This window comes from Anarrhichthys ocellatus, unplaced genomic scaffold (genome assembly GCF_004355925.1).
Source record: "Anarrhichthys ocellatus isolate YVR2014 unplaced genomic scaffold, GSC_Weel_1.0 scaffold24, whole genome shotgun sequence".
Taxonomy (NCBI): domain Eukaryota; kingdom Metazoa; phylum Chordata; class Actinopteri; order Perciformes; family Anarhichadidae; genus Anarrhichthys; species Anarrhichthys ocellatus.
In genome coordinates, this window is record NW_022280054.1 from 3,171,612 (window position 1) to 3,198,170 (window position 26,559).

The window sequence follows — 26,559 nt, forward strand, 5'->3', positions numbered from 1 at the left end:
TGTGTGTACTTACAGAGCACTCAGCATGTCCTCTTCAGCCTTTCCTTGGGCCCTCTGTTGTTGCTGCTCCTCGTCTTTTAGAAAGCGCTGAAGCTGGGATCCCCGTCCCAGACACCGGTCTATCCCTTCTATAGAGGGTAGGGCCTCACCAGGGTTTATTATTGTCCGAGTGAAGTTGTAGTAGTAGGGGTCTTTACCCCTCTGTTTCATTGCGCTGTCTTCGTCCTCTCCACTGTCCCCTGACGAAGACGAGGTGCTCATATCATCTGCTCCATCCACTTGCCCCTCAGCTGACTTTTTGCGGCCACCGGTCCTCTTCTTAACCACGGCGCCGGCTCCATCCCCGCTGCCGTAGAAAGGAAGGTCTTCTTCGCCGTACGAGCGGACCCCATAGAAGGGCGTGAGGCCGAAAAACATGTTTGAGCGCGCGCGGGCGCTGCGTCGAGGGTAGCGCCGCTTCGCCGACCCCGACCCGTCACTGTCGTCCTCGTGATGTTTATCATCCATGCCTCGGTCGCGGTCGTCTTCTGGGCCATCGCCCTCGTCCTCTGTGCCTTGGGTGAGGAGGCTGTGGTGGTCTCGTAGCTCGCTGAGTGAGTGCTCCTTGCGCAAATCCTCCTCCTCCATCTGAGTCCGAGTGTCCGATTCGGAACTGTCACTGCTGCTGGCAGAGGGTGAGGAGAAGAGAGCGGAGCGGGCAGAGCGACGGGTCCCCTGGCCGGCAGGTGGGACAGTGGAGGTAGTAGTCGTGGGACAGGAGGAAGAAATGCCACCAACAGTGCTGGTCCCGTTAGGGTCGGTCTTGATATCAGTCTTTAGTGGAGTTACAGCAGGGGGTTTGACTGATCTCTTTTTCTCTCTTGTGGACAATGGCAGCTGGTTGGTTGTTGTTGTTTTGGTGTGAGACTGGGAAGCGATCTTCGCTCCTTTCTCTGGAGCTAAACCAGCCGGTTGCAGTTGCTGTAAGCTGTCCAGGCCGGAGCTGTTTTTCCTCTCAGGACAGGAGTAATTTTCTCTGCTCTTTGAGACTGACCTGTCCCCTCCCTGGCTCTCAAGCTTTTCCCCCTGAGCCTTCCCGTGGGCTTTGGTGCTGTTACCAAGCAATAGAGCTTTGCTATTTGTGCTGTTGTGAGAGCTGGGGTTTGTAGCATGTGCATTGGCACTGCCAGTAGCTTTAGTATTATTGTTGAGAGGGGGGATTTTGTTGCTGCTGTTGCTGTTTTGGAAAGTCTTCTCTCTTTCCCGGTCTTTGGGCAACTCTCTGCTGCCTGCCGTCTTAATTTTGGGATGTTTCTCTTTGGCAGCCGAGGCCGCAGCTGTGGAGGCCGGGTGCATGGAGCCTCGTTTGGCAACGTCATCTTCTGCTGGTGTCCTCGATGGCCACACGGGCTTCATAGCTGCTGCTGCTGCTGTGGCCGGACCTGATGAGTAATCATTTGATTTCCGTGAAGTGGATTTCTGAAATGAAGACTGTGGGGAGCCAGATTTCCCAACAACAGAGTCCTTATGGAGTGAAGCTGGCATTACATTTCCAGTGCCGCCACTACTACTCTCCTTCCCTGAGCTGGGCTTGTCCTTAGACTGGGTGATGTTAGAGGTTGGGGTGGCCCGGTGACGAGGCAACACACTTGCAGAAACATCCTGGTCTTTGCCTCCGTGTTTCCCTTGCTTGTCGGTCTGCTTGGTGCTGCCGCCTCGCTGCTGACCAGTGAGAACAGCGTTGCCCGCAGGAGGGGAGGACTGGCCTGAGCCTGCAGGTGCCAGTCTGGGGCTCTTACTCTCACCTCCAGTCTGTTTGGACTGACTGCCAAGGTTATTATCTTTCCCTGAGCCAGAGTCTTTGTTTTTCTCTGTGCTTCTATAACTGGACTCTCTAGAAGGAGGTCTACCCTTGTCCGAGTCTCTGCTAGACGGTCTGTCCTTACCTGGGCCTGAGTCTTTTCCAGTTTCCCTGCAGTGTTGTCTCTGCTTCTCCGTGTCCCTTAGCCCTGCATCTCTACTTAGAGACCGAGCTTTTTCGATGTCCTTGTAGTTGGGATTTCTAGAGGATGATTTGCTTCTATCGGTTACGCTATTGCTTGAATCTCTGCTCGTCTGTCTCCCCTTCTCAGAGTCTCTGTTTACTTGTCTCCCCTTTTCTGAATCTCTACTGGGCGGTCGTCTCCTCTCAGATTCTTTCACACCCAAGTCTTTACTCAACGGTCTCCTCTTTTCTGGCTCTTTGGCTGATATTTCGCCCTTGTCAGAGTCTTTTTGCCCAAGTTCTCTGGATGATCTATTCTTGTCAGAGTCCTTAGAAGCTTGGTCCTGACTTGACGCCCTCCCCTTGTCTGCATCTCTCAACCCTTGGTCTTTGTTTGTTTGATGTCTATTTCTGTCTGTGGAGAACAGTCTACCCTTTTCATCCTCTCTCTGGACTGGACCCTTTGCCGATTCTTTGCTGAGGTGTTTGGACTTTTCGGGGTCTCTGGCAGGGGAGGGGATGAGAGGAGGGGGTGAGGTAAGGGGTCGTGACACAACCTGAGGTGAGGAGGTCACCACTCTCTGTCTGTTCAGCTGGTGGGGAGGAGGAGAGAGAGAAGGGGAGCTGTGGCGACGAGAGTCAATATTTCGCAAGCTGGGGTTCACCAGGGAGTCTCCTACCGTCACAATCTCATGGCTTTGGGGCTGAGAGGTACCTCCTACAAAACAAAAGAAATGGAAATTGAAATGGGAGACTCATCTGTGAAAAGCCAGGACTGCTGACAATTTTAAATAATTTTTAGAAATAAATATTAAAATGATCTGTAATTCAAAAAGAGGAATGCAAAGTTGTACCTGGAGAAGGCATGGGCCTGGGGCCCAGTGAGCGCTGACAAGGGGGGTAGCTGGGGTGTCGGTTCCTGGTGTAAACCCTGAGCTTGGGTGTGTTGGCTGGGGAAAGGGTGTCAGAGCGCCTTGGGGATTCAAACGGATCTGGAAAATCTAGTTAAGCGAGAAGGCGAAATTGACACAAAACACAGTTGAGATTCAGTTCCCCTCCAGACCTGTTGTAGTAGTATGTAAATATACTCTGCTCTGATTACTATTCTGTTTGACATGGTTTTCCCAGATAAAAAGTTTTTAGAATTTTTTTAAGTCCGGGGACAACAGACGAAAATTTGCTCTCTAGATAACACATTTACATCTAGGTGAAAACTGAAATATTGATTAATATGCAAGGCCCTTGGTAAATAAAAACACATTTTGAGTGCGATCCATTATCGCCACAAATTTGGTACACACTAACACATTGAAACCTGGACTATATAAAGTCACTATCGTCTGTAGTTTACCTGCTATGGGAGGTGGGCTGTGTGTTATCGTGCGATTCTCCTCAGGAGCCATCATGTTTCTCAGGTCAGACTCCACCACAGGAGGGTGACAAACTAGGATCCTACAGGTGTACACACAGCGCTTCCGAGCATCCGAGGTACTCCAGTACACCCTTGAACACCTGGGGAGAAGAGAATTTATTCAGTTTGCAATTTTCAATTTCCTCCAGCAGATGTACTTTAATGGAAGAGAGAATAATTGGTCTTAGAGAGGACTCACTGGTATCCTACAGGGAAGAGTTTGCGCTTGCAGTCTGAGAGTTCAGTCAGTATCCCCAAACAATCAATGGTCATGGAGCCTGCAATGACAGCGTTTAAATCAGCATTAAAGACACACTGGGAGAAAAAGGTCGTTTATCAACCCACATTTACCAGCGATCGACCTACCTATCATCATGTGGACATTTTCAGGCTCCAGTCCTGCCAGCCACTTCCTCCTGAGACGAATGCCCTCCAGGTCCACCAGGATCCTGCGGGTCACCTCAAACCCAGACACCACCTGGAGAAATAATACACAACCACAGGAAAGTTGAAGATAAAAGTCAGATCATCACGTCGCAGTTCCTGGTCTGGCATGGTTCATCTATACAAGAGACATAGAACATACTTTTAAGGTGGCTACCATCTAAATGTATTAATGTGCTTTTGATTAAATAGTAAAAAAATGAAAATGTTCTCACTTCTCCCTTGATGAGGTCCTTGTGCTTTGGACAATAGACTTTCTTGTCCTCCAGGAAGACACAGTGGCACTGGCGTGCGCACATGAAGTGGTAGTTGCTGGTGCAAGAGGTGAGGCAGCAGCCAACTGTGGCCCCTGGCTTTTGACACTTCTCACAGCGCTGAATAAAAAGTACATGTTATAACGGGTTGCAAATGTAAATCTGTCTATAAATAAACACTGAAAAGAGAGTGGGGACCCTGTGATGGACACGGGTATCTTACCAGCTGTTTTCCCCTGAGAACAGCCATGTGAACATTCTTCAGAGAGCCGTCGTCGTCTTCGAACACCTCGGCGGACCACAGGGCGCAGTTCACATGGGTCCACTCGTTCTGGCCGATGTACAACAGCCTGCCACCATCCTGAAACAAACAGCCGTGTTACAAATGACACAAAGTCATTCTTCTGCGTGTTGAAGAGAGCCCAAGCAGTTCCCTGACTCACATTGGTGTTCTCGTCGCCATACTTCAGACACAGAACACATTGCCTGTTATCACTAATGCCGGGCGGAGGAGGGAGCTCTGGGCTGTCGTCACGATCTGAAGAGAACAATTTATGAGAAAACCGGTAAGTGACGAGATGTGCAAAACCAGTGTGCATGTAAGTATTTGTGCAAATACTTGCAGATTGCCTTACCAGGAAGGAGTGGGGGTGGTGGGGGTAGAGATGGAGGAAGAGAAGGCGAAGGGGAGGCCGGGGAATCTGGTTCACCGGGGGTTTTGGGCCGAGGAGCTGGGATGATCTTTTTCATGAGGTGGGGGAGCTCAGCGCGGGAAAGCTCCTGTCTCTCCTGCCACTGGGCGTAGTTGTGGTCCAGGGACGGAGGCAGCACGGCATTCGGGAGAAGCCCACTGCTGGGAAACAATGGCATACGGAGACAGGCGCTATTAAATGATGTCCTAACAATGATTGGGTCAAATTTAAAACTGTGATAGTGAGCATCTCAGGATTACCAAAAAGACATAAGACATGGTAAGTGAGCAGTAATGAATAATCACACCCAAGGAGCTTTGCCAAATTAAGTTTTGCCAAGTCAAACAAGGCTGGGCAATTTGTGTGATGGGAAGTCTTATACTTAATGAGACAGCAAAGCCGACTAAAAACAGGCCTCCCTCCAATGCTGGCCACAGGATCCACTGGATGGATCATTGGTTTCCTGGGCTGGAGCACTGACACATAACACAACAGACCCCAAGTTAACCACAATTAGACCACAAATGTGTATCAAAGAGCCGTCAAGTGAAATGTGACACTGTCATGGTTTGCCTCCCACAATGCCTGGAGGACAGGCGGAGTGAATGGACTGGGAAAGCTGATATCTGGATATAAGTGAGCGAGTGACTAAAAGAGTTAATGAGTGAGTGGGAAAGGAGTTCAATATGCAGAGCAGTAAAACCATAACATTCAATTACAAAGTGAAAGGTTCATATTAGAACAAAAGCAGGGGCTATGGGCTTTAAGTTATTGCTTTTAATAATGTCAAATAACAGGCCTGTCATCCCTGTGAAAAGCATAAATTATTCAATATGATCATTTCATTATTAATCATTAATGTAAATGCATGTGCACTAATAAATAGTGCTGCTGTCCTCCATGAATACGTTTGAGGAGCTGCTTTCATCGATCCTGTATTCGCTAGTTAATAAAGACAGCACGTACATATATAGATGTTCACTTTATCTTTTCAGTACATATTCTAATATTCACATCAGTCAGTGTTATTCTGAGTGTACGGGCCTACAGCCATCTGTTACCATCCTAAATTGACCGCTAAGCTGTCCAGTGGGCTCGTTAAATCAGAGAAACTGTGGAATCAATTTCATTACTGCGGCTTTAAATCTTAATTGGTACCTTTAGTCATTGTCCTGAGATAAGGCATGTTGAAAGAAAACCACTTAAACGATCCACTCAGTCACTGAAGCCTTTAGTTGTTCAAAGAGTCTCTTTCGTTTTTTGAACTTGTGGCAGAGAAAGTGTTTTAGTTTCGATTCCCAAAACTGAACATCACACTGAAATGCACATTTCCCGAACCATTCAAAAAGATAAAGTGACAATCATATGAAATCCTGATCTTCCCCTTTGGCTGTTATTTCCACTCATTTTACCCAGAGATTGGTGGTACAGTCAGCCACACATTTTATTAAAATGAGTTCCCTGCTTTCTGGTTTCCTCCTATATACAGTTGATGATACTGTACAGCTTCTCCCAGAGAAACCACATCTTACTCCTCATTTTAATAATTATAGACCTGCCGTTTTCTTTGGACGGGTTCACATTACACGAATATTACATTTGAATTTTCTTCTCTCTGATTACAAACATAACTTGCACTGCAAGTTTGGAGTTTGAGCTCTACTATAACTTCTTGTCCAGTACTGACTGCCTGATTTTATAGCTGTACTTTCAAAGCCTTTGAATTACAACAGAATTGTTGTGCAAACTGCAACAGGTACAAAAATCTCCTTAACTTTCAAAAACATCAAATAATCACATCACAACACTGTAAACGTGATCTAGAACCAACTGGTAAAAATAAATGATCTTGAGTTGAGTACTGTACACTGAAGAGTACGTAACACTCACTTTGAAGAGACTTTTTGCCTTTCCCAGAGCCTGGACTCTTTCACTTTGAACCACGGGAAGATTCGGTCCATTTGCTGAAAGAGAAAAACACTCAATGAAGTTTGCACACCAGCCTACTGAAGCACTAGGACGGACCTGCATTTGGGGTGAGATCGTGGTTAGTGATCCTGTAGCTCAACAGAAGGGCATTAGCTTGATGTTGCCATACCTTGACCAAGATATCTACCGTATATCTGCTAAAGGGGCCCCACAAACAGAGGATGAAGAAAATGTTTTGTTTTGTTTTTCTCAATTTTCTAATTCATCAAGCATGTTTGTGTAAATCTATGTGTCTGAAGAGAATATGACATCATATAACTTGATAACACAAACTAGCTGACATGACCCTAAAGTGTTCAATTGCCAAATTGCCACTGTGGAATTGGAGAGTGCTTGTGCAGTGCACTGTAATCTAGTTGTGTTTTCAGTGGTGCTGACGGGACAGATATGATCCAGAGTGGATTTGAGGTTCTTACCCGAATGAAGAAAGACTTGACCATGCTGTTGGCTTTCCTGCTTTCAGGCTGGCCACCATCACTATTGATGGCCGTCTGAATGATTCGTGTGATGTCATCGCTGAACTCCAGCTGGGAGAGAGATGAGGAGCAGACACACACACACACACACACGCACACAGAGAGTGATTGTTAGAACAGTGAAGTGCAGATGAACACTGGTGGAAAGGTCATAGCTGCTGTGTAGCTGACTCGCCATTATACAGCAGAGGCCTGACTTGGATGCAAGACGAGGACACGTACAATATTGTAATCTACTATAAAAATGCTTTAAAACTATGATTTCTTTTAAATACAGTCTGATTTGCAAGAGCTTGTGATGGAATCTGAATCAACCCTAACTATTCGGAACCTGCATCAAATCATCAGGCAAGACTTTCTCATGTTCAGAAAATGTTTACCTATGGTTAGCTTGCATAGATCCCTCTCATCCTCTAATACATCTAAGGTAAATATACACAAACATTAAGTAATTTGGCAACACCTCTTGACAACACCTCTCCTATCGTCTCTTGAAACTACACCAGGTTTAGTTTGTCAGAGCAGCAGAGACACTGCTTGAAATGTGACGTACTTACCACTGAATTGTAGCGACCTTGATCCATCTTTTTGTCAACAGACTCAAGATCTGGAGGGGAGTCAGTGGGAGGTGTGACGGGGACTTCTGTCAGGACCGGAGGATCCGGGCCCTCCGGGGACCGACGAGATGGAAGACTCTCCTCTGTCTCTGGGTTCAGCTCCGGAGGCTTCACCGCCTGTCACAAAGCCAGAGGGTTACACCGAGTAAAGATCTCACCATTATGTTCATGTAGCTGTGGCTTCAGCTGTTTGTAACTGAATATGTCTGTGTATCCATCAGTGTCTATTCTGTACACATGTATGCGGTAAAGGAATGCATCAAACACAGCATATTGTACTGACACCACAGAAGAAGACGTGTATCTAACCTGTTTGTAGCGTAACAGGTGTGAGGATGTGCGTGAGTTGAGCAGTGCAGTGAGGACATGGCGAACGCATCCCTGAAGCTCTCTCTCCAACGCCGTCCTCCACTCGGCCGGATGGCGTTCGGTACATTTGGTACACGTGTAGGCAACGCTCTCTGGCAGCTTTGATAGCAGCTCGTACATTTCATCTGTGGGGACAGCGAAAGATGACAGGTGATTATTGCTCCCGTTAAAAAAAAGGTCTTTCAGCATCTCATCAGCCTGACAGCACTCACAGGACGGCCTGTCAGTCAGCCGGCACAGACACTGACAACTGACAAGACAAACGAAGCACAACAAGTGCTGTTGAATACTAACTACAACCCTCTGCTGAGACAGTAAACTTGTGTTTAAGTGTGATCTTCTGCCTGGCTTTTTTTGGAAGTCTACTGACCTGTCAGATTCTCACACTTGGCATGAACCCAATGGTTGCAACGGCCACACTCCATCATCTTGCTGTCGTAGTCGTCGTCATCGTAGCACTTGTCACACAGCGGGCAGAAGTTTCCTAAGAGAGAGAGAGAGGATGGTAACCGGTACAGTGTTATCAAACGTTGTGATTTTAATGTCCGTCACCCTCTATATGTTGCTGAGGAAGTCTTCAAAACACAGGTCAGATTCTTAAGAAATCATTCTCATTTCATCTCAGAAACAATACCAGTGGTGTAAATGTACTGACTACAGATTCCACATGCTTGTCTCTTACCTTTAGCAAAGAGTTTGGCACAGTCATGACACATGGAGAAGTCATGTGACCACTGGGCGTCCCAGGACTTCCCAGGCTTAGTGGCTCCACAACTCTTACAGCGCACACATTTGGTGCACACCTGAAAAGAAGGAACGCATAAACAAGGTGCAAAAACGTGCAAGCAGTTGTGTAAAGAGCCACGGGTGATGTGTGAAAGCGCTGCTGTGAGGAGTAAAATGTTTTCATAGTCGCTGCCTGTGAGCGGAATGAATGTAAGTAGCACTGAGAGGCTGGAAAAATGTGTGAACAAAAGGAGAGGTAAGTCAGAAATGTGTGAGCATAATACTAAAGTTGGGTGAGGGTGAAGAGGAGTGTAAATGGAGAGTGTAGGTATTCATACCCAGACTCTCTTCTTCTTGGTGGGTCGAGTAGGGTGGTTGGGACCCAGGCACTCCGGGTGATAGCTGTTACGGCACTTATCGCACTCGAGCAGCTGCTGCTACAGTGACAGGGGCCAAAAGAGAGATTAGATCATTTAAATATGAAAAGAGGCAACATGAAAATGTTCATGACCAACAAAACAACACAGTTCCATTCACAGCAAATTAGATACAGTATGTGTGTATACAGCAGTATGTCTCCTGCTTTTGCAGTCATCCCTACATACTGAAAACAAACAGCCATGGACCAGTTAACAACTGTTTCATAAGACTTTCTCTCCGTTTGTCTGGCAATGACACTGTGCTGAATGTTTAAGGTGCATTAAAGGAACCCTGTAGAGTTTTTTTGGGCCACTAGTAGCGCTATGGTGTAATGGTTTTGTGGGTCCTCATTTTGTTTGTCCTTGTCAAAACTACACAAGGGTGCACTTGCCTCTAAATGCAGGTGACGCAATACACATTCATGCCAATGAGTTCACACTATTCCACGTATCTACAGGTGGCGGTAACGTGCCAATAATTATTATGAAAAACACAGCAATGTGACAGCAATGGCAGGGAAGAAGAAGAAGGCTGCTGCTAAACGTGGAAGTCAACAATCCAGGCTTCAAAAAGACATGGACAAAGAAAATGTGTGCACCAAATAAATCAATTTGTTTAATATCTAATAACCAACAAATCCATAAAACTTATGAACATGTCACAAGAAAACAAAACAATCAAACAAACAAGTGTGATTCTAAAATGAAAACTATTCAAGGCTCACACCGTGCACATTCGACACAGGACATTAGTTAAATAATAAACACATGGCAGCAATCCAAGAAGCTGATTAAGTGCTGGCAAGACTAGCAGGCTTAACACACCGTCCCTCCACACTAAGCTTGTGTTGTGCACAGCTTTAAAATCAACAGAACTGTACCGAATGGCTTACTTTAGTTTTCTGGTGCTGGCGCCCACAGGCCTGACAGAACCTGCATCGTCGACAACACCAGTTCTCAAACTGCTCCTGGAGAGGGCGCTCTGACTCCCCCAGGCAAAAGAGATGGAACGGTTCACAGCACACCTGGCAGAAGACAAACTAGAGATAGAAAGATAGAGGCAGTTAGAATATACGTTTAACCATCGCTCTGTCAATACAACTTGACCTCAATAAAACTTACCTCAACATTTCCACTGCTTGCACATAAGTAGCAGAGCACCCGGGGCGTGACAGGCACAGAGGTGAGCAGGCTGAGGCCGCCAGCCTCCCAAACCTTCTCCACATCGAGGTCCCTCTTGAAATCCACTCTGATACGATGCACTCCGTCGCAGGGCGCTCTGGACTTCGCCTGGCCCCTAGTCGAGGGAGTGCTTAGCCAGTTTAAAGTACTGCTGCTGGGGGGTTTGGTGCTCAGCGGCTTCTCGCGTTAATCAGACAAGAGGAGAGTGACAGAGGAGGGTGAATATCAGAAATGACACGTGATCCACACAGTGTGCATTCAAAGTTTACATGAGAAGTATGTAGAAATGAAAAGCAATCGGTTGGAGCTCACACAGTGACGACTTCTCACCTTGTCTTTTGGTCTCTGTTTAGGAGATGGAGGAATAGAGCGAGAAGTTGGCTTCTTCAACTGTTTTGATTCAACTATGAAAGAGAGAAAGGACATAACATTCAAATTAGAGTAGAGTATAAAGTATGTATTTATTATAGCTTGAAGTGTGTGATCAGGTTTTTTTTACCTATATCTGAAATAGTTGTCGTTGAGCTCTGCTGTAATGACGAGTGCTGCTGGGGCTTCTTCTTGGGCTCGCACAGAGAAATCTTGGGTGAAGCATCTTTTTTCGAAGGTGCCTGACTGGTAAGAGGCCGTTGCTGCTGTTGCGACGGTTGATGAGACTGCGTGGACTGGGAGGGGGAATTCTGGGCTGAAGACGACGGAGAGGAAGATGATGAGGACGAAGCAGACGATGAAGTGGAAGAGGAGGACGACGAGGACGACGAGGAAGAGGTCGGTACAGACGGCTGTGGTTTGTGTCCCTTCTTGCTGGTGACACTGCTCGTGGCTGAGAGCGGTTTGGCGTCTGGTGTGAGGCCTGGAGACTGGGCCGCACCGGGCCCCTGTAGGGGTTCGACTGGGGCAGGGGAAGATGCGAGGGCCGGAGAAGATTGCTTCGACAGCGGCTGCAGTCTTGACTTCTCCTCTCCCAACTTTAGCGGAGGAGTCTCGCTCTTTTTGCGGGGAGGCTCCTCCTTTAGTGGTGCAGAAGCGGGTTTGGGGCCAGACTCCGAGACCATTACTTTTACCGGAACGAGACTGTCCTTCTTCTCGGATGACTTGTTCTTCTTCTTATCTTTCTTGCATTTGCCTTGCTTCTGAAGAAACATCTTTGAGGGCATCCACTGCAAGTTCTGACACTTCCTCATCCTGTAGACAGGGACAAAACCACCAAGTTCTTAAAAATGAATTTGTTATAAAAATGTATACGAGGCTTGCTTATGAATTCTCATAATGTATTGCAACAAACCGCTCATCCACTAAGACTCACTTGCAGCATTGCTTTTTAATGTTTCGTCCTCCAAATTTAGGCTTGTCGAGACAGTTGGTGCAGACACCACAATCTTCTGGAACTTGGCAGCCTGAGCATTGGCCGCAGCGTCGCGACCGGCGCCCCTTCTTGGGAGGAGCTTCTTGAACCGCCTTTTGCCGTGTCTCCCGAGGCTTTATGGGAGGGGACTGAGGCTCCGCCTCCTCGGAGCCTGCTACTGATGACTTATCTGTAAGAGGAGACGCATCACAGACAGGTCATTATTACTGACACACAGTTGACTCACCTGGGTTTAAGAAACTGAAATATAGTATGCGTCTAATATTTTTAACAATCCTCTTTCTGTTGCCAAATAAGAGAGCTCAACGTGAGGCTAGTTCTAAATTAAGAGCTTTACGTTGAACCTTGTAATCCACATGCCAGTCAAACGAGAGGCAAGTTGAGTGTGACTCACCATCATTCCCCATGGAAGATAGGATCTTCTCTCTCTCCTCCCAGGGCAAGGCACTAAGTGTGGGCATGTCGTCGGGGAACACGGCCCGATTGCGGCCAAGAGCCACAGCTGCACGGCGACATACGTGCTTGATGCGCGGACCACGGACTGAGGCCTCTGACGAGTCACTCTCTTGACTCTGCTCACAAGCACACACCACAAAAAGTTAAACATTTATTTATATCTTTGAAGAGCATGCGTTATAATAATAATAATAATAATAATAACAAATACACAGACAATCTTACAGCACCACAAACGTCCAATGCAACAAGCTGACATTTTAAGATGCCCCTTGTGTCCTTCTGAGGTTGTTTTAATTTCTTGTAAAAGTTTCAGGAAACCAAATAAAACTACTATCTCTGTTCAATGTTTCATAATGATGAGGATGATGACAATGAGGTGTTAATACTAAATGTTGGGCCAAGGCTATAATACTGTAAGTTCAAGTAGAAATGGGAACTTTTCCTTTTCTTGACAATTGCAATGACTGCCTATAACTACCTAAAGTTTAGATTAAACAGCAGAAGAACAAAATGAGTATATTCTGGAAACACCTTCAAAAGCACAGCCAGTTCTGCATAATGTATGAGTGGAACAGAATTCCCCTTGAGTATCGCCCTCCGTGGGACTTTCTTATTATCAAGTTTCACTTTGAATACAAATGAATATTTCTATTAATAGCAAATATTCATAGAGTCATGTACAAGCCACTTGCGTGTGGCTTAAAGATGAGAGTGAGAGAAACAGATACGCTTTGTTGAGGAGACACAATAACTATGCGAGCAAGACATGAACAGAAAAACTGACCTGGACCTTCGTCTGCTCTGCAGGCTTCAGTTTACTCTTCTTTATGGCAAAGAGCTGGGCTTTGGCCTTCTTCAGTAGTCCGACTACCCGCTTGTCGGTCACAGGCTGCTTCTCTGCTTGTGCCAACATTGATCCGAGAGAGGAGACGGGGAGCTGTTGTCTGCCCGGCTGCCCTGGAAGGCTTGCGGTCTGCTGGCTAGGAGCACTTTGTTTCTCTTTTTCCTTTTCCCCATCCTCCACCTCTGCTCCTTTCTCAGAGGGTCTGTTTTTCTTAGATAGGCGTCCCTTAGCGATGGATATGGGAACAGTGGAATGGGGCCCACGCACATCTGAGGAAGCAGTGTCAGAAACTGTGTCAACTGACGTTGATTTTTTTCTCCCTGGAGCCTTTTTTGGAGCAATAGACAGAAGAGCATCTTCCGAGTCCCTCCCATCCACAGTAAACAGGCTGGAAGGTGCATTGGGGGAGCCATCTGGTGTCGAAACCTTACTTCTTTTCTCCAAATCCTTCCTCCCTTCCCTCTTATTTTCCTTCTCTTTCTCTCGGTTCTTCTCCAAATCCCTTTCTTTTTCCTTTTGAGCAGGTTCCTGGGGAGCTGACGAGGTTTTTTCTTTACCTCCTTTCCCAGCTCCTCGCCCTGTGTCCTGGGCACTGGAAGGAAAGAGTGGGAAGAGTGGGGAAGAAGTGGATGATGTAGTTGACAAAGGAGGTGGGTTTCCAATAGCCCCTCTCCTGCCATCAGGCGTCCCTTGCGGGGCCAGACCCATGGATACGGTGGAGAAGGTGCTGAAAGGAGGAGTTAAGGCACTAGTGGCTATTGGACTTGCAGAAGCCCCGGGCAAAGAGCTGGGATTACAACATGGAACAGAGCCCGTCAGCACAGACATCTCAGAGGAGCCTTTGCCCATAGACATCGGACCTCCCATTTGGCTGCTGCGTCTGGTCATGGAGTGGGAAGGAGACCGTGGATGGCCCCGAATTATCCCCGAGACCAGTCGTCTCCTGCGCCGCGAGGTTCTGTTGGAGCTGGATGAAGTCTGGTGCGGGGAGAGAGAGCCGGGGCTGCTTCCAGAAGACGAATGCAAGGTCACGGACTCAAATATCCGTGAGTGGGCCTCGCTGGGTGTGAATCGTGGAGCACGAAGCAACGGGCTGCGCTTCTGGTGCGGTGCGTCAAAGCGTGATGAAGAGGGATGTTGTTGGTGGTGGGTGTGTTGGTGATGAGGGGCAAATAGACGAGTCCCTGTCCCTGCTCCGCTGCCCGATGCGGGGAACACCCCTGGAGCGGCTCCCCCTGCTCCACTAACGCCGTGGGGCAACAGCCCCACGTCTTCAGCCGTGAGAGGGGGAGGACGGAAGTTGTCAAATATGGGCTTGCGGATGAGGCCCTCCTTGGCATATTTAGCTGAGGAAAAGTACTGCTGTTCAGGGTGGGACAGGGACGTCCAGCGGAAAGTGGGCTCTCTCAGAATTGAGCGGCTTCGTTTGTCTGACAAGCTGGACAACACTGACGGTCCAGACAGGAACGGAGGGATGGGGTGACTTATCCAAGGGGACTGTGAGTGGTGTTCACTGATAGCAGCTGTATTGGAGGAAGCTGACTGGGGAGGCTGCGGAGGCGTGAGGAGAGGCGGGGGTGGAGGAGAAGAGGAGGAAGAGGCCGTGGATGAAGCTTGCTGGGAATTTACAAGTGTAGAGGAGGACATAAGAACCCCTGTTGGTGGGCTGATGATAGGTTTTTTAGCCCCAGTGGTGAGGGTCTCTCTCGCCCTCTGGCTCTGACTTCCCCGGCCAACCCCCTGTCCTCGCCGTCCTCGCCGACTCCTCTCCGCCAACACGCGCTCCGGCTCCGGCTCAGAGGGAGGAGAGGGTGGCCGTGAGCTGTGTAACAGGTTGGCCTCCCTCTCTCCCTGCGAGGACAGAGAGTGATCCTCTGGCTCCGACAAAGCCTGCGTGGCCTCGGAAGCCTGGGAGTCGCACGATGAGTCATCCAGGCTGGGGCTGCTGGACCTGGAAGACTCTGCAGAGGAGAGCTGGGAGGAATGCTGCGACACCGCACTGGAGCCGCAAGATGCTGCGCTACTGCTAAATCGGCCATTGGCGGCGTTGTTGGTGTTGTTGTTGTTGAGCAGACTGGCAGTTGTTGACGGAGCAGTGGGGAGAGGGGCAGGAGGAGGAGGAGGAGGAGGGGGGAGGGAATCAATCGGAGCAGTAGTGCCAGTGCTAGTAACAGCAGGTGTAGAGGACACCAGCACAGGAGAGGGGGAAGAGGAGGTGGTGGAGGTGGGTTGGGCAGAGGTTGAGACAGATGAGGGGGTTGTTTCTAACCGTGCTATCTTCATGTGGGGTGGCGGGGTTCCAAAGTTGCCCTCATCTTCAATGAAGCGCTTGGGTGTTTTGATGATGCGAAGGGAGACGGTGCTGACCACGGGCATGATGAACTGTCGGATGTTCTTCAGTTGGGTCTTCCTGATACCGGAGTCGACGGCTCTCGTCCCACTTCCCCCAATGGCTACAGCCTCTTTCTCCAGCCGCTTCTGCGCTCCCTTCTTAGCGCGCTGCAGCAGCTGTTTAGCGATGGCTGCATCAGTGCGTTTAGAGGAGGGGACAATCCGGACAGGCTTTCTATGGCGAGGGCTTTTTCGGAGGCCCACCACCTTGCCTGGCTTGGAGGGCGACGGGGAGGCAGGTGGATCGGAAGAGTCCTGGTACTCGGCACCATCCACACTCCTCAGCAGCCCATGCTGAGGAGTGTGTGGTTCTGTGCCTCTATCCCCCCCTCTGACCCTAAAGGCCTTGTGTTTCCCTTCCTCACATTCAATGGAGGTAGACAGCTGTGCAGCAGCAGTGGCAGCGGCAGCAGCTGCCGCCTCGGCTTTGAGACGCTCGGCTGAGGGCGGTCGCCCGCGTCTGCGTCTTGGTACACCGGGCAAAGTCTTGAGCCGTGACTTGAGAGGACTGAGTTTAGTTGCTCTCAGCCTCTTCAGGGTGGTAACTTTGGATTCACCCCGTCCACCTTTGGGAAGCTTTGCCTCTGTGCCATGTGGCTGAGCGGAGCCCAGCGGCGTCCTCTTGGCGCCCTTTCTGTCCTTGTCCTCCTCTGTTTCCATGCCCACCTCAGACCCATCCTGCCGACTATCCTCCCCTGCTGCATGGCTGCCCGTACTCCAAGCTTTCTTGCTACTTGAAGACGGGGGTCGACCTCTTCTCTTTTCCCCGGTGCCAGGTGGCCTCCCGGGCAGCCTTTTCACCTTCTCAGCTGGCCTTTCAGGGCCCTCAGGTTTCGCCTGTGTAGGGGAGGGAAGGGAGGAGGGGGAAGGTAGACAAGCAGCAGCTTTCTGGGCAGTCAGGGCCCGTGGGGGACGGCCTCTAGGCTTCTTCTCCTGTATGGGTAGGCCTGTTGAAAAAAACAAAAAACAGATGGCATTTGATAAAGATGATCTGTACAGGCACAGGCAGCATTAAGGTTTCTGATGTTACTTTTAAGTGACTTTACCTAAAGGGGTTGTTGAAGGGCTCTGTATTCTTTTTTGCTCAGCCACTGGTCCAAATCCTCCAAACGCTTCTTCCTACAAAATAAGGAAAAAGAAAACATTTTTTTGTAATGCTAGAACACAGGGAAGAAGCAATGTTGGTTAACAGGTCAGAATTACAGCATCCATCATGATTCATGACACATAATTGTCAGTTGGCCTAGATATACATGCGAGTCATTTTTGAAGTCTAACTCAACCGAAGACCGGGCTATAGGCTATAATGATGTCCTCAATCTCACTTTCGTCTGCTGGCGTACTCCGGTGCTCTCGTGTTTCTCTGGCTTTTAGGATGACATGTCTGCAGTTGGAGAAGGCTTTTAACTCACAACAGACAGTTTTAATTGCAAACAACCAAAATCTTACTGGGTGACTAACATGTTGCACGGCGTTCCTGAACCCTGAGAGAACAGAAAGATCCTAAGATAGTTGGTCATCGCTGGATAGACAGCCAGAGCAAAGACACACTAAAAGAAAGAGGGGCCTGGATTCTACAACCATGTGAGCAACCTTGCGAAGCTTTAATGCTTCGCAAGAAAATGTGACGTGTGGCTTGAAGGTGGCACCAGAAGAAAGGCAGTGCTGTACGCTACATGTAAAGGGTTTATCCTGTGTACAGTTAACACATGTCGGATGTTGACACAGCATGTAAGATGTTAGCATAACATCACAATATGCTAACGTAACGATTTATCTCCAAGAAAGGTGAGGCTGACAGGACATTGTTCACAAATTTTAAGAGGTTTTCTGAAGTGAAGGACATGTTTGGTCTGTTACATTAAATCAATGGGCATCTCCAAAGACATTAGGAGTCATCCTCTAGGCAGCGTGAAGGTCTATACCCATTTTTATTCCGTTCATTCATCAAATAGTTGGCAAGATATTATACCGTATTTTGACAGTCTGACCTTGTCGCATCAAGATAAACTATCTCCACCTATCAACTGCTTCACACGCGCCATGAGTCCCGTTCTTCCACTTCAGTGTTATTACCTTAGATCAAGTGCAATGAAACATATTGAAGGAACACCGACGGAGAGCCTCATCGCCCGTCTGCGTGGAACTGGGTCTAATCATGTGTCAACAGCATATGAGACCCTAACCTGGCAGGATCACAGGATGGAAGCAACAAAATGCCATCTTCCACAACAAAAACAAACTATATTCCAGAAACAGATGGAAGCAAATACATCCCAAGTGGCCCCTGATATGTCACTTGTGTACATGTGATATGTACAGAGTACATCAATCCTTCTCAAGTCTTGAGACGTGCAACAGAGCAATCATTAGAGAATGATTAACATCTTCAGTGTCCTGATCCGTGCCACCACTTCTTGCAATCAGTGTGTGTGTTTAAGAGTGGAGGTGAGCAAGTCATTTAATCATGTTTATTTATAGCAACGTGCGGGGATGCAGTGGAGATCTCGTTGGCCCAGTTTGTAGAGCAGCTGCTTTCCGAGTGTAGTACACGCAAAGTGTGTGCACATGCGAACCGATTTTGCACGAGCTACGCCTTACACACATCTCAGTGTTAATAATTCATACCTCGATGTGTCTGAAACACGCGCGCTGTGGAATCTAATAAGATAAGACAATAATGTGTGCTACAAAAGGGTCTCTTTCATCTGTTCTGCATATAAACAAACAACAAACAGTCAATAGTGCTGTTTATCCTGGCAGGCAATTCTGATCCAAGCATCCGCCCCTCCTCGTCTCCTTACGCTTCTCTCTCCACTTTCAGTCCCTCTCCTCACTATAATACCAGCATCCTCCCCTCTCTACGCATGCTGCTGCTTCTGGTTGGTGTTGTTGCTGAGCGGAGGGGGGGGGGGGGGGACCAAAGCACGGCTCTGACTCGCTGTGATGGTGCGAGAAGCAGTCAATGACATCACAACATCACACGCATAGAGCGGACTGCACGGTTTGTGTACACGCGCACTCATGCATGTCATGCGCACGTGTGCCTCCCGATACTGCCCGCCACACTCACACACGGTTTGAGGGGAAAGAGGAAAAAAACAAAAACACCTCACACACCCCTTTGCGCGTGAACTGCACAGCAAGATGTAAACATGCAGAACATAGGAGTGAGGATGCGGGGGAGGGGAGCACAGGCGAGGCCAGCAAGCAAACATGAGTGAGAAAAGGAAGGAGGGCTGTGGGAGGAGGGTGAAGAGGAGAGAGGAGAGAAAAATAGAGACAAGGAAGCAGCATTTTGACCACATGCACCATCAACAACAACAACAACAACAACAGAGGGAGTGCGGTCGTCTCCTGGGAGCAATGATGATGAAAGGGGTTTGGGGGTTTCTACATGCTCATGCAGAAGCTTGCCAAATCCCAATCCAAGCGGGCCTCCCACACACACACGACAAGCTCCCCCCCCCTTTCCTCTCCCGTATTCCCGTTCCCTGCCATGCTGCCAAACACATATTCAGTCACTCACTCATTGCTTGCTCGCTTGCCGCCCACTGGCTTCTGAGCACAGAGCAGCAGTAGCGTGTGAAACGCAAGGCTCGCCATGAGCTCAATAGTAGAGCAAGGCGCGAGGAGGCCACTTCGAGAAGTAAACACTGTAGTAGACGAGCAAGGTAGGGTTCGTGCACTGCCTTGCTAACACGCATCGGGTAAGAGGGATGCTGGAATGACCTGTCTCTGATTTTTCTACTTTCCATTTCATCGCCTGAGTGTAAAAGCAAAGCATGTCTTTTAACACAAATGTTCAAGTTCTTCTTCATCTTCGCTGGCTTTTGCTCAGCCTCACCATGAAGATCTGAGCAGTTTAACTTCCTGCTGGTCTGTCACAACTCATGTAACTGATCAATGCATAAATGACTCAAGATTAATCCCTAAAAGATAAGAGAAAAAGGAAACTCCTCTGAGTCATTGTGGAAGCAACATTATAACTTTCAGGAGGTGGGAGGGACTGTCCCTGAAAGTTATGAGACGGATGTGAAGATGGTTTGAGACTTTTATATCAGTTTGACAGAGACTTGCACTCTGAGGAAGCTAGGACTTTTTTACCGCCTTTCAAGACAACATTTAGGAGAAATCTAACTGGTGCTGCCGATTAGGGACCAGGCTTTAACCTAAACAAGTTATTCCTTGCCTAACAAGTGGCTTTCTGAAACACACCTTCATTTTGAATTACTTGATTTTGGTACACCAGACTAAGATTGATTAAGACCACTTATGTTGGTCCTCATTAGTGAGAGTTTGTGCACACCGCCTGCAGGTGCTCATAAAAGCTGTAATCACATAAAAGCCCATAACTTGGTTGAATCAGAGGAGTAAAAAACAGACAAAATAACAGAAACGGATTAAAAGAACAAGTTCACAATCCAAAAATCTTATCAGGATCAACCAACCATGTCCCTTGCAAAACAACCCAATACAAACATGTGCCAAAGTTTGAACATCTATTATCATTAAACTATACATTTTGGTAACATTAGCTAATCTCGATGACATAATCAAACTTCTTGAGGTGTTTTCACATTAAAACACTTAATAAATAATACAAGTATATCTGAACAGTGGTAAATGGGTTAAGCACACAAACATGTTACGGTCCTTTAAAGGTTATTATATGTTGCAGAGAGCAAAATAAACACCGCCATCAAGATCTTATCATAAAGACCAACGACTACTTGTGCAATCAGCAGCAGCAAACTTTGTCACACAGTCGCTAGTTTATTACATATGATACTAAATCTACTAGTTATGTTGTACACTCACTTTTGATTTCAAAAAGTGACTGACAAATACTGGGGTTAAGTAACTGATAAATATTCATCCACCGCCCTGAAGCAGTCAACCTCGGGGGAAACACTGCATCTCACAGGTGTTGAACTGAAGTCGCGAACATATCCCCAACCGCACGCTGCAAATGGTTTCACATTGATGTGGTATCATACAGTAAGCTATATCGACTCATGCCACTTAACCAACCAGTCTTTTCTTCTGGTATTGATTTGACAACTATGTACATGATTATGCACATAGTTCATACTCCTCATGTTGGGAAAAAGCAATTGAACAGAAGACATTTGTGGCGATCTAAAGGCAACAGGGACAAAGAAAAGACAATCTATATACACAACATTGTTCTTTTAGTCTTAGAGTCAACATAAAAGACTGGGAAAGACACACAGTAACACGTGCCTCACTCACACCCAAACCCCCCCTATATATTGCACCCTTATTAACTGCAAGATACAAAGAGTGCAACTTTTAAATAAGCTTAAATTCATAGATCAACATCACAAGCACCCCTTGATTACAAAGGTAAAGCCGCTGTGACCTGCCAATGGATGCAACATATGTGATTTGCATTTGACATCAAAGTACTACAAAAAGAAGTAAGATGAGTTTAAAGTAAGAAGTAAGTTACCCACTCTGAGAGAGGAGAACATCAGAACAAGTAATGAGGAGAAAAGGGAGGACAGGAATTTGAGAGGGATTTCAAAAAGATGTGTCATGTTGTTCAGGTTAGGACCCCGTCAGTCAGTTTGATGTTAGAGAATCTTAAGAAGTCTTTCCTCAAAACAGCATTTTTCCTCACACATTCCAGGAAGCTTCTTCCTCTTAGATTTACTGAACAGACATGATGCCTCATCCCTTCCTGGAATGTAAATTGGCGATGAGCTCATTCTCTTATATGCCCCTCTGATGACACATCTTTTTAAAAAGGCCAAAGAAGAATTCAAAGAATCACGTCAACAGATATTAGTATACAAAGCAGCAAATATGAGTACCACTGATCATAACACCTTCTTTCCTTTACCAGAGTGAAGTACACAGTGGCAATGCCTTGTGACCTGTCAGCCCAGAGCAAAAGGTGGACATTTGTTTTTTCCAAGTGTCCCAACACCGGCTGCAACTGTTTCACATTTGCTCGACAGCACACCGACCAAAACAAACACTTTCCAGGGCAAGATGAATCCTCTTCCTACACCTCGCACATAAGGAGACGAGGACAGTCAACGGACAAAGACAAAAACAAAGACAGACTGGCACGTGTGCGTGGTGTGTCTCTCACGTGCACGCACACACACACACACACACACACACACACACACACACACACACACACCTGCAGGCTGGCAGGCACCCACAGACAAACACCCTCTCCTACCCACCCAAGTAGGCAGCTTGAATTGAAGTTCTAATCAAAATAAAGACAAAGAAGACACGCCTACTCCTGAGTGCAAAAGGGGACATAAAGTCTGACACCCCTTCCACCACAGACACACACACACACACACTAAGAAAGACAACACAATTGCCGCCTTTCTCGCAGTCAGGCAACTCCTAAAGCATTCTGCTGTAGCAGAATAAAGCCGTGGATGGGAGGGTCTGTGACTAATTCTCCACCCAGCGTTGTCCCGTTGGGAGGAGGGGGTCGCCCCGCACTCTTTGATATCCCTGCCTGTGCTCTTTCAGCCGCCCGCACTTTGTGAGAGCTAGAATAAAAGCAGACACAAAGCTTCCTGCTCCAATCCACACGCTGTCTCGGGGATGGGTAAGCGGGTGGGTGGAGGGGGGGGTCTTCCATTTAAATAGGCCAAACACCTGCTGGACTGGAGCCCCTTCCGCTCAAACACACTATTTCTCTCAAACCAGTGAGGCAAAGAGACATTTGGGTTGATACATCTATTCAGCTGTCCTTTTGTATGAATGATTAAACATTGGTAATATGCGAGTGGAATAGATGCAGCAGAAGGCAAATATATATATAATGGACCAAGAACCAAAAGGGAAAAATGATGCAAAGTATGATGAAGTGGACAGTGAGGTTGTGGTTATTGGGGTGATAAAGTCACACATTTACAAAATAATCTACATGGACTGCACTCCGCACCAAAAATAAGCAGCAGCAATTTGGCCAGATCAAGAAAATGAATTCCCTACACGCATACAAAAGCTAACAAATGCCTTCATTTGGACAGCAACAGCTGACAAGCGCCCTTTTGAGTCACCCAATAGGCTTAGTAATCCGTTCCAAAGTGGCAGCTGTCAGAAGAAAAGTTGCTCTGCCTCTCAGACGGGGTTGTGTTTGTCTGAAGTGGATTTGGGTCTTTCTGCCTGGATGGAGGAAGGAGGGGGTAGCCAAGTGTCCGGCTGGCGCTCTGTTCAGGGTCGCCCTGTGAGCTCAGCAGGCTGCAGTGAGCCTGAACAATCCGGCCCTGGACAGGCACTACACAGCCTCTCAATGAAATCACCATGCTGTGTCCGCAACTTCCATATAGGCTTCAGGTTCCATGGGGATTTAATGGTTCAGTCTGTCTCCACACATCCCAAATACAGCTGGCGTTAAGGCGTTACTCCTAACTACTTTAAAAGCCATTTGCCTAAAGATGGTGTTTCACACAACATTAATGTTTCTCTGAAATATCATAAAGCTGTGATGTAAAGCACAATGTACATAAAAATCAAGGAAGTCACTATCCTGTGTCTGCAATTGTCATTTGATTAAAGTTGCACATCGATTTTATGTCTGTGTACTCATCCAAGATAGTGAACTAGATAGTGTACTCATCCAAGATACTCTCACACATTGTCTTTTAAAGTGGTGGTGGGAACACAAAACTCAAAAATGTGTTTCTCCAGCAAACCATAAAGCATTGCCTGTATGTACTTCAAAATCAATGTTTCTCTAGAATATCATGAAACTGGGATGTTAAAAGTACATTAGGAAATATTTCACAATATTGACAATCATGATTCAAATGTATGTAAAAATCCAAGTATTTTCAAGTTCAGAAAAAACAAAAACATACATAAATGGCTAACTAGCATGCATGCAAATACTGCTGTGCTTCAACCAAATAAGCAGTCTGTGGAGCACTAAGAGTCTGTGGTAAACATCCCCACACAGTGTAACGTTACTCCCACTGCAATGAACGCATGCTGCTCATCATGAAGAAGGAAGATGGTAGTTCGCTAAGGCGAACACACCCCCACATCACACGGTCCGTCAAGAAGAGGCTCGTTGTTATTGTAGCCAGCCCTGCATGCGCACTGTCACTAGCAAGTCTCATTTTATGACAAAAATCATACACCAAAACCTGCATATATATATCCTCTTATTCGCACTTCTGAGCTGAAGAGAGTGAATTCGAGTATTCGGCTGTGAGCCAGACGGTCTCCGCAAGCATTATACAACCGATAATATTTTGGTAATAGCCTCGTTGTGGCTGTGTAGAGAAGGGGAAAACATGTCCACCTCCCATTTTCCTATGCATCAGCAATAGCCCCGGTGGCTAGCGTGGCGTAGTGCGTAGCATGGTAGCTGACTCCTAGCTTAACACCACACAGTAATGATTTAGTTTTGTGTGTGTGTGAGCTCAACCAACTTTGGCTCCAGTGCTTTAACCCGTTACGTGGTAATGTGCTGAGCGAAGGTGACGTTAAACACATGAACCCTCTGGAGCAAACCTGCAGCTTTCACATCGCTCACGACAGGATGATGTTGATGTAGCTTTAGCTGTGAGATGTAGACAGCTAGCCTGCGAGCTAACCAATCAGCTATGTTAGCTTGACACCTCACTTCAAACAGCCAGCCCCTGAGCTAATATTGTAATTACTACGCTATTTAGCTGACAAATATTATCTAATAGAAATCTGAAAGTCAGTAAGTAAGTGAATAATGAAGAGCTCTTTTCTCGGATACGTTGTAGACAGACAGCTAAATTCACGTTAGCTTGTTACAAACCACAATTGTGTACTCCTTCAAAATGACATGTCTTCTTTTCCGAACATATTACTATCTTGAAGGTCCCGGGCTATTACACCAAGGGGGGGAACCAAAATATGTTTAAATCATATTTTCCTTGTTAGAAGTTAAGATTAATGCTAATAAGGGACGATAACTTTCACTGTGTTGATGTAACGTTACGTGCATTAGAAGGCAACATGTCCACAATTGAAGGCTTCACGTCAAGCTAATGTCAAGTAAGCTAACAGTTGTAACGGCGGAGTTACACAGGGTACTTGCTCTGTGTTAACTATACTTTATGTTGTTATTAACCAGATAACAGCGGGGTTTCTCCACAGTGTTTTGGTCTGGCTAGCAGACTTAACGTTAGCACCAATTCATCCAAACTGTGTGGATGTAGCCTGTCCTCACACTCCACTGAGATGAGGAAAACTTTCTTTCCAGTTGGACCTTTTGAGACCATAAATCTGATAACCATTTGGTGTGTGTGTGTGTGTTGTTTGTAACTAAAGTTAACATTACAACGTGTTACTGTAGAGTTTTAAGGCCACACAAGAAACACAAAGTTAACAGAGCATCCTGGAAATGACAAGTTTGCTCACAGCCTCACTTAACGTGAGGAGGAAAAGATGGTCAACGGTTGGGCTGAGAGTAACCGTTAGCTTTTCATCTAAAACGGCTCGTGCTCGGCAGTTAACCAACCAGAGCTCCCATGGTTACTACCGGGCTGCTCCCGTCCCGTGCTTACCTCTCCGCTGCTCGAGTCAGTCGATTCCCCCAAAACATCCCGAAATTTCTGCAGGTTGCTCCCGATAACCGAAGAGACCTGTAGTGCAGCATCAAAACCGGGTCCGAGCCCCGCTGCTCCGGAGACACTCCGCAGAGAGGCAGTAACCCTGATTCGGCCCGCTCTCCTCCCGGTACCGGAGTTGCAGCTCCCTCCGGGCCGAGCGGGGAACCGCCACCGACAGCTGTGCGCCATTTTACACTCTCTGCCTGTCTGCCCTGCGATCAGAGATACCTCGGTGGGCGGAACCCTAACCCAGCACTCCACATAAACAACCTCTACCACAGCGCTCCGCTCTCACTGGCCGTCACATCATTATACAGGTTGCGGGGCGGAACTGAAGAAACCCCGACAATGCATTTTTCTCAGCGGCCCTATTCAGAGTCTGCATGGCCGAATCCAAATCAGGTTCAGGGGCTTTGCCCGGGAAAGGTGCCTCGCACTTGAATCACAAGGAACGACAAGACCGTTACCTTGTAGTGTGGTTTCCCAAACAATGAAAGTGAGAAGCTTTTGTACAAGCTTAGACCAAACTCCAAGATCACGCAATACAAACTGTGACCCAAAAAGCAATATTGTAATAGTAACCTGTAGTTGTGTATTAATGCAGGGGCGTTGCAATGAAGTCTGCCCCCCAGGGAGGAGTATTGCTCTGCTGCCCCACTTACACCCCTTTTCAAGAGAAATTGCTGTTTAAAAAATATTTGTTAAAATGCATGAAGCTGAAAAGGGGCTTTGGGACAGGGCCCCAGCTTCCCTGATCCACATCTTTCACAAAGTTGCAAATCCATGCATTTTTTTACCTGTACACTAGATTATTGCAACTCTTTATCAGCCTGCTCAATAAGTAACTTAAGACTCTCCAGTTGTTGCAGGATGCTGCAGCACATGTACTTGCAAAAACCAGGAAAAGAGAACATATTACTTCCATATTAGCTTCTCTGCACTGGTTCCCTGTAAAATCCAGAGCAGAATCTCTCTCTCTATATATATAAATATATATATATATACAGTATGGCCCTGCTTGACACCCACTATCGTTATTATCAGTCATATTTGTATTTTGACTATTGCTACTGATAGTCAATTACTGATAATATCACTCTAATATATCCGCTGCTGCTATTATTGTTATTGTTCCTATTTCTATTATTATAGCTGTTGTGCTACTATTGTTGTTGCTGCACATCTCTGTGTCTTTCTCTCCCTCTTGAAAAAAAGTTATTTGAAATTAGTAATTAATTACACGGTAATTGACAATTGTCTATAAAGACAATTTTTGTCAACTACCACCAAGTGCATGCAAACAAAATGTCATATGTAATGTACAATACTGAATGTCATGACCATATTCATGACAACTGAAT

General features: G+C 46.9%; 1 protein-coding gene across 3 annotated transcripts in view; it reads right to left on the minus strand.

Moving 5' to 3' along the window:
• kmt2a (lysine (K)-specific methyltransferase 2A) overlaps positions 1–25,429 on the minus strand; it is a 33,506-nt gene extending 8,077 nt beyond the window's left edge. Inside the window, exons 1-25 of one of the 3 annotated variants that reach the window (XM_031860639.1) lie at positions 25,154–25,429; positions 16,649–16,721; positions 13,152–16,549; positions 12,303–12,480; positions 11,849–12,077; positions 11,042–11,727; positions 10,873–10,946; positions 10,483–10,719; positions 10,254–10,400; positions 9,280–9,375; positions 8,898–9,018; positions 8,586–8,699; positions 8,156–8,340; positions 7,787–7,963; positions 7,170–7,280; positions 6,655–6,728; positions 4,708–4,925; positions 4,516–4,610; positions 4,296–4,433; positions 4,034–4,192; positions 3,741–3,852; positions 3,574–3,652; positions 3,315–3,475; positions 2,818–2,964; positions 14–2,681 (exon numbers count right to left, since the gene is read on the minus strand). In XM_031860639.1, coding sequence (XP_031716499.1) covers positions 14–2,681; positions 2,818–2,964; positions 3,315–3,475; positions 3,574–3,652; positions 3,741–3,852; positions 4,034–4,192; positions 4,296–4,433; positions 4,516–4,610; positions 4,708–4,925; positions 6,655–6,728; positions 7,170–7,280; positions 7,787–7,963; positions 8,156–8,340; positions 8,586–8,699; positions 8,898–9,018; positions 9,280–9,375; positions 10,254–10,400; positions 10,483–10,719; positions 10,873–10,946; positions 11,042–11,727; positions 11,849–12,077; positions 12,303–12,480; positions 13,152–16,549; positions 16,649–16,721; positions 25,154–25,387 — 9,911 coding nt within the window. In that variant the 5' untranslated portion in view covers positions 25,388–25,429. Of the gene's footprint in view, positions 1–13; positions 2,682–2,817; positions 2,965–3,314; positions 3,476–3,573; positions 3,653–3,740; positions 3,853–4,033; positions 4,193–4,295; positions 4,434–4,515; positions 4,611–4,707; positions 4,926–6,654; positions 6,729–7,169; positions 7,281–7,786; positions 7,964–8,155; positions 8,341–8,585; positions 8,700–8,897; positions 9,019–9,279; positions 9,379–10,253; positions 10,401–10,482; positions 10,720–10,872; positions 10,947–11,041; positions 11,728–11,848; positions 12,078–12,302; positions 12,481–13,151; positions 16,550–16,648; positions 16,722–25,153 lie in introns of all 3 variants that reach the window. The other 2 variants (XM_031860638.1, XM_031860637.1) reach the window with 2 other exon arrangements.
• Between the last annotated feature and the right edge of the window lie 1,130 nt (positions 25,430–26,559).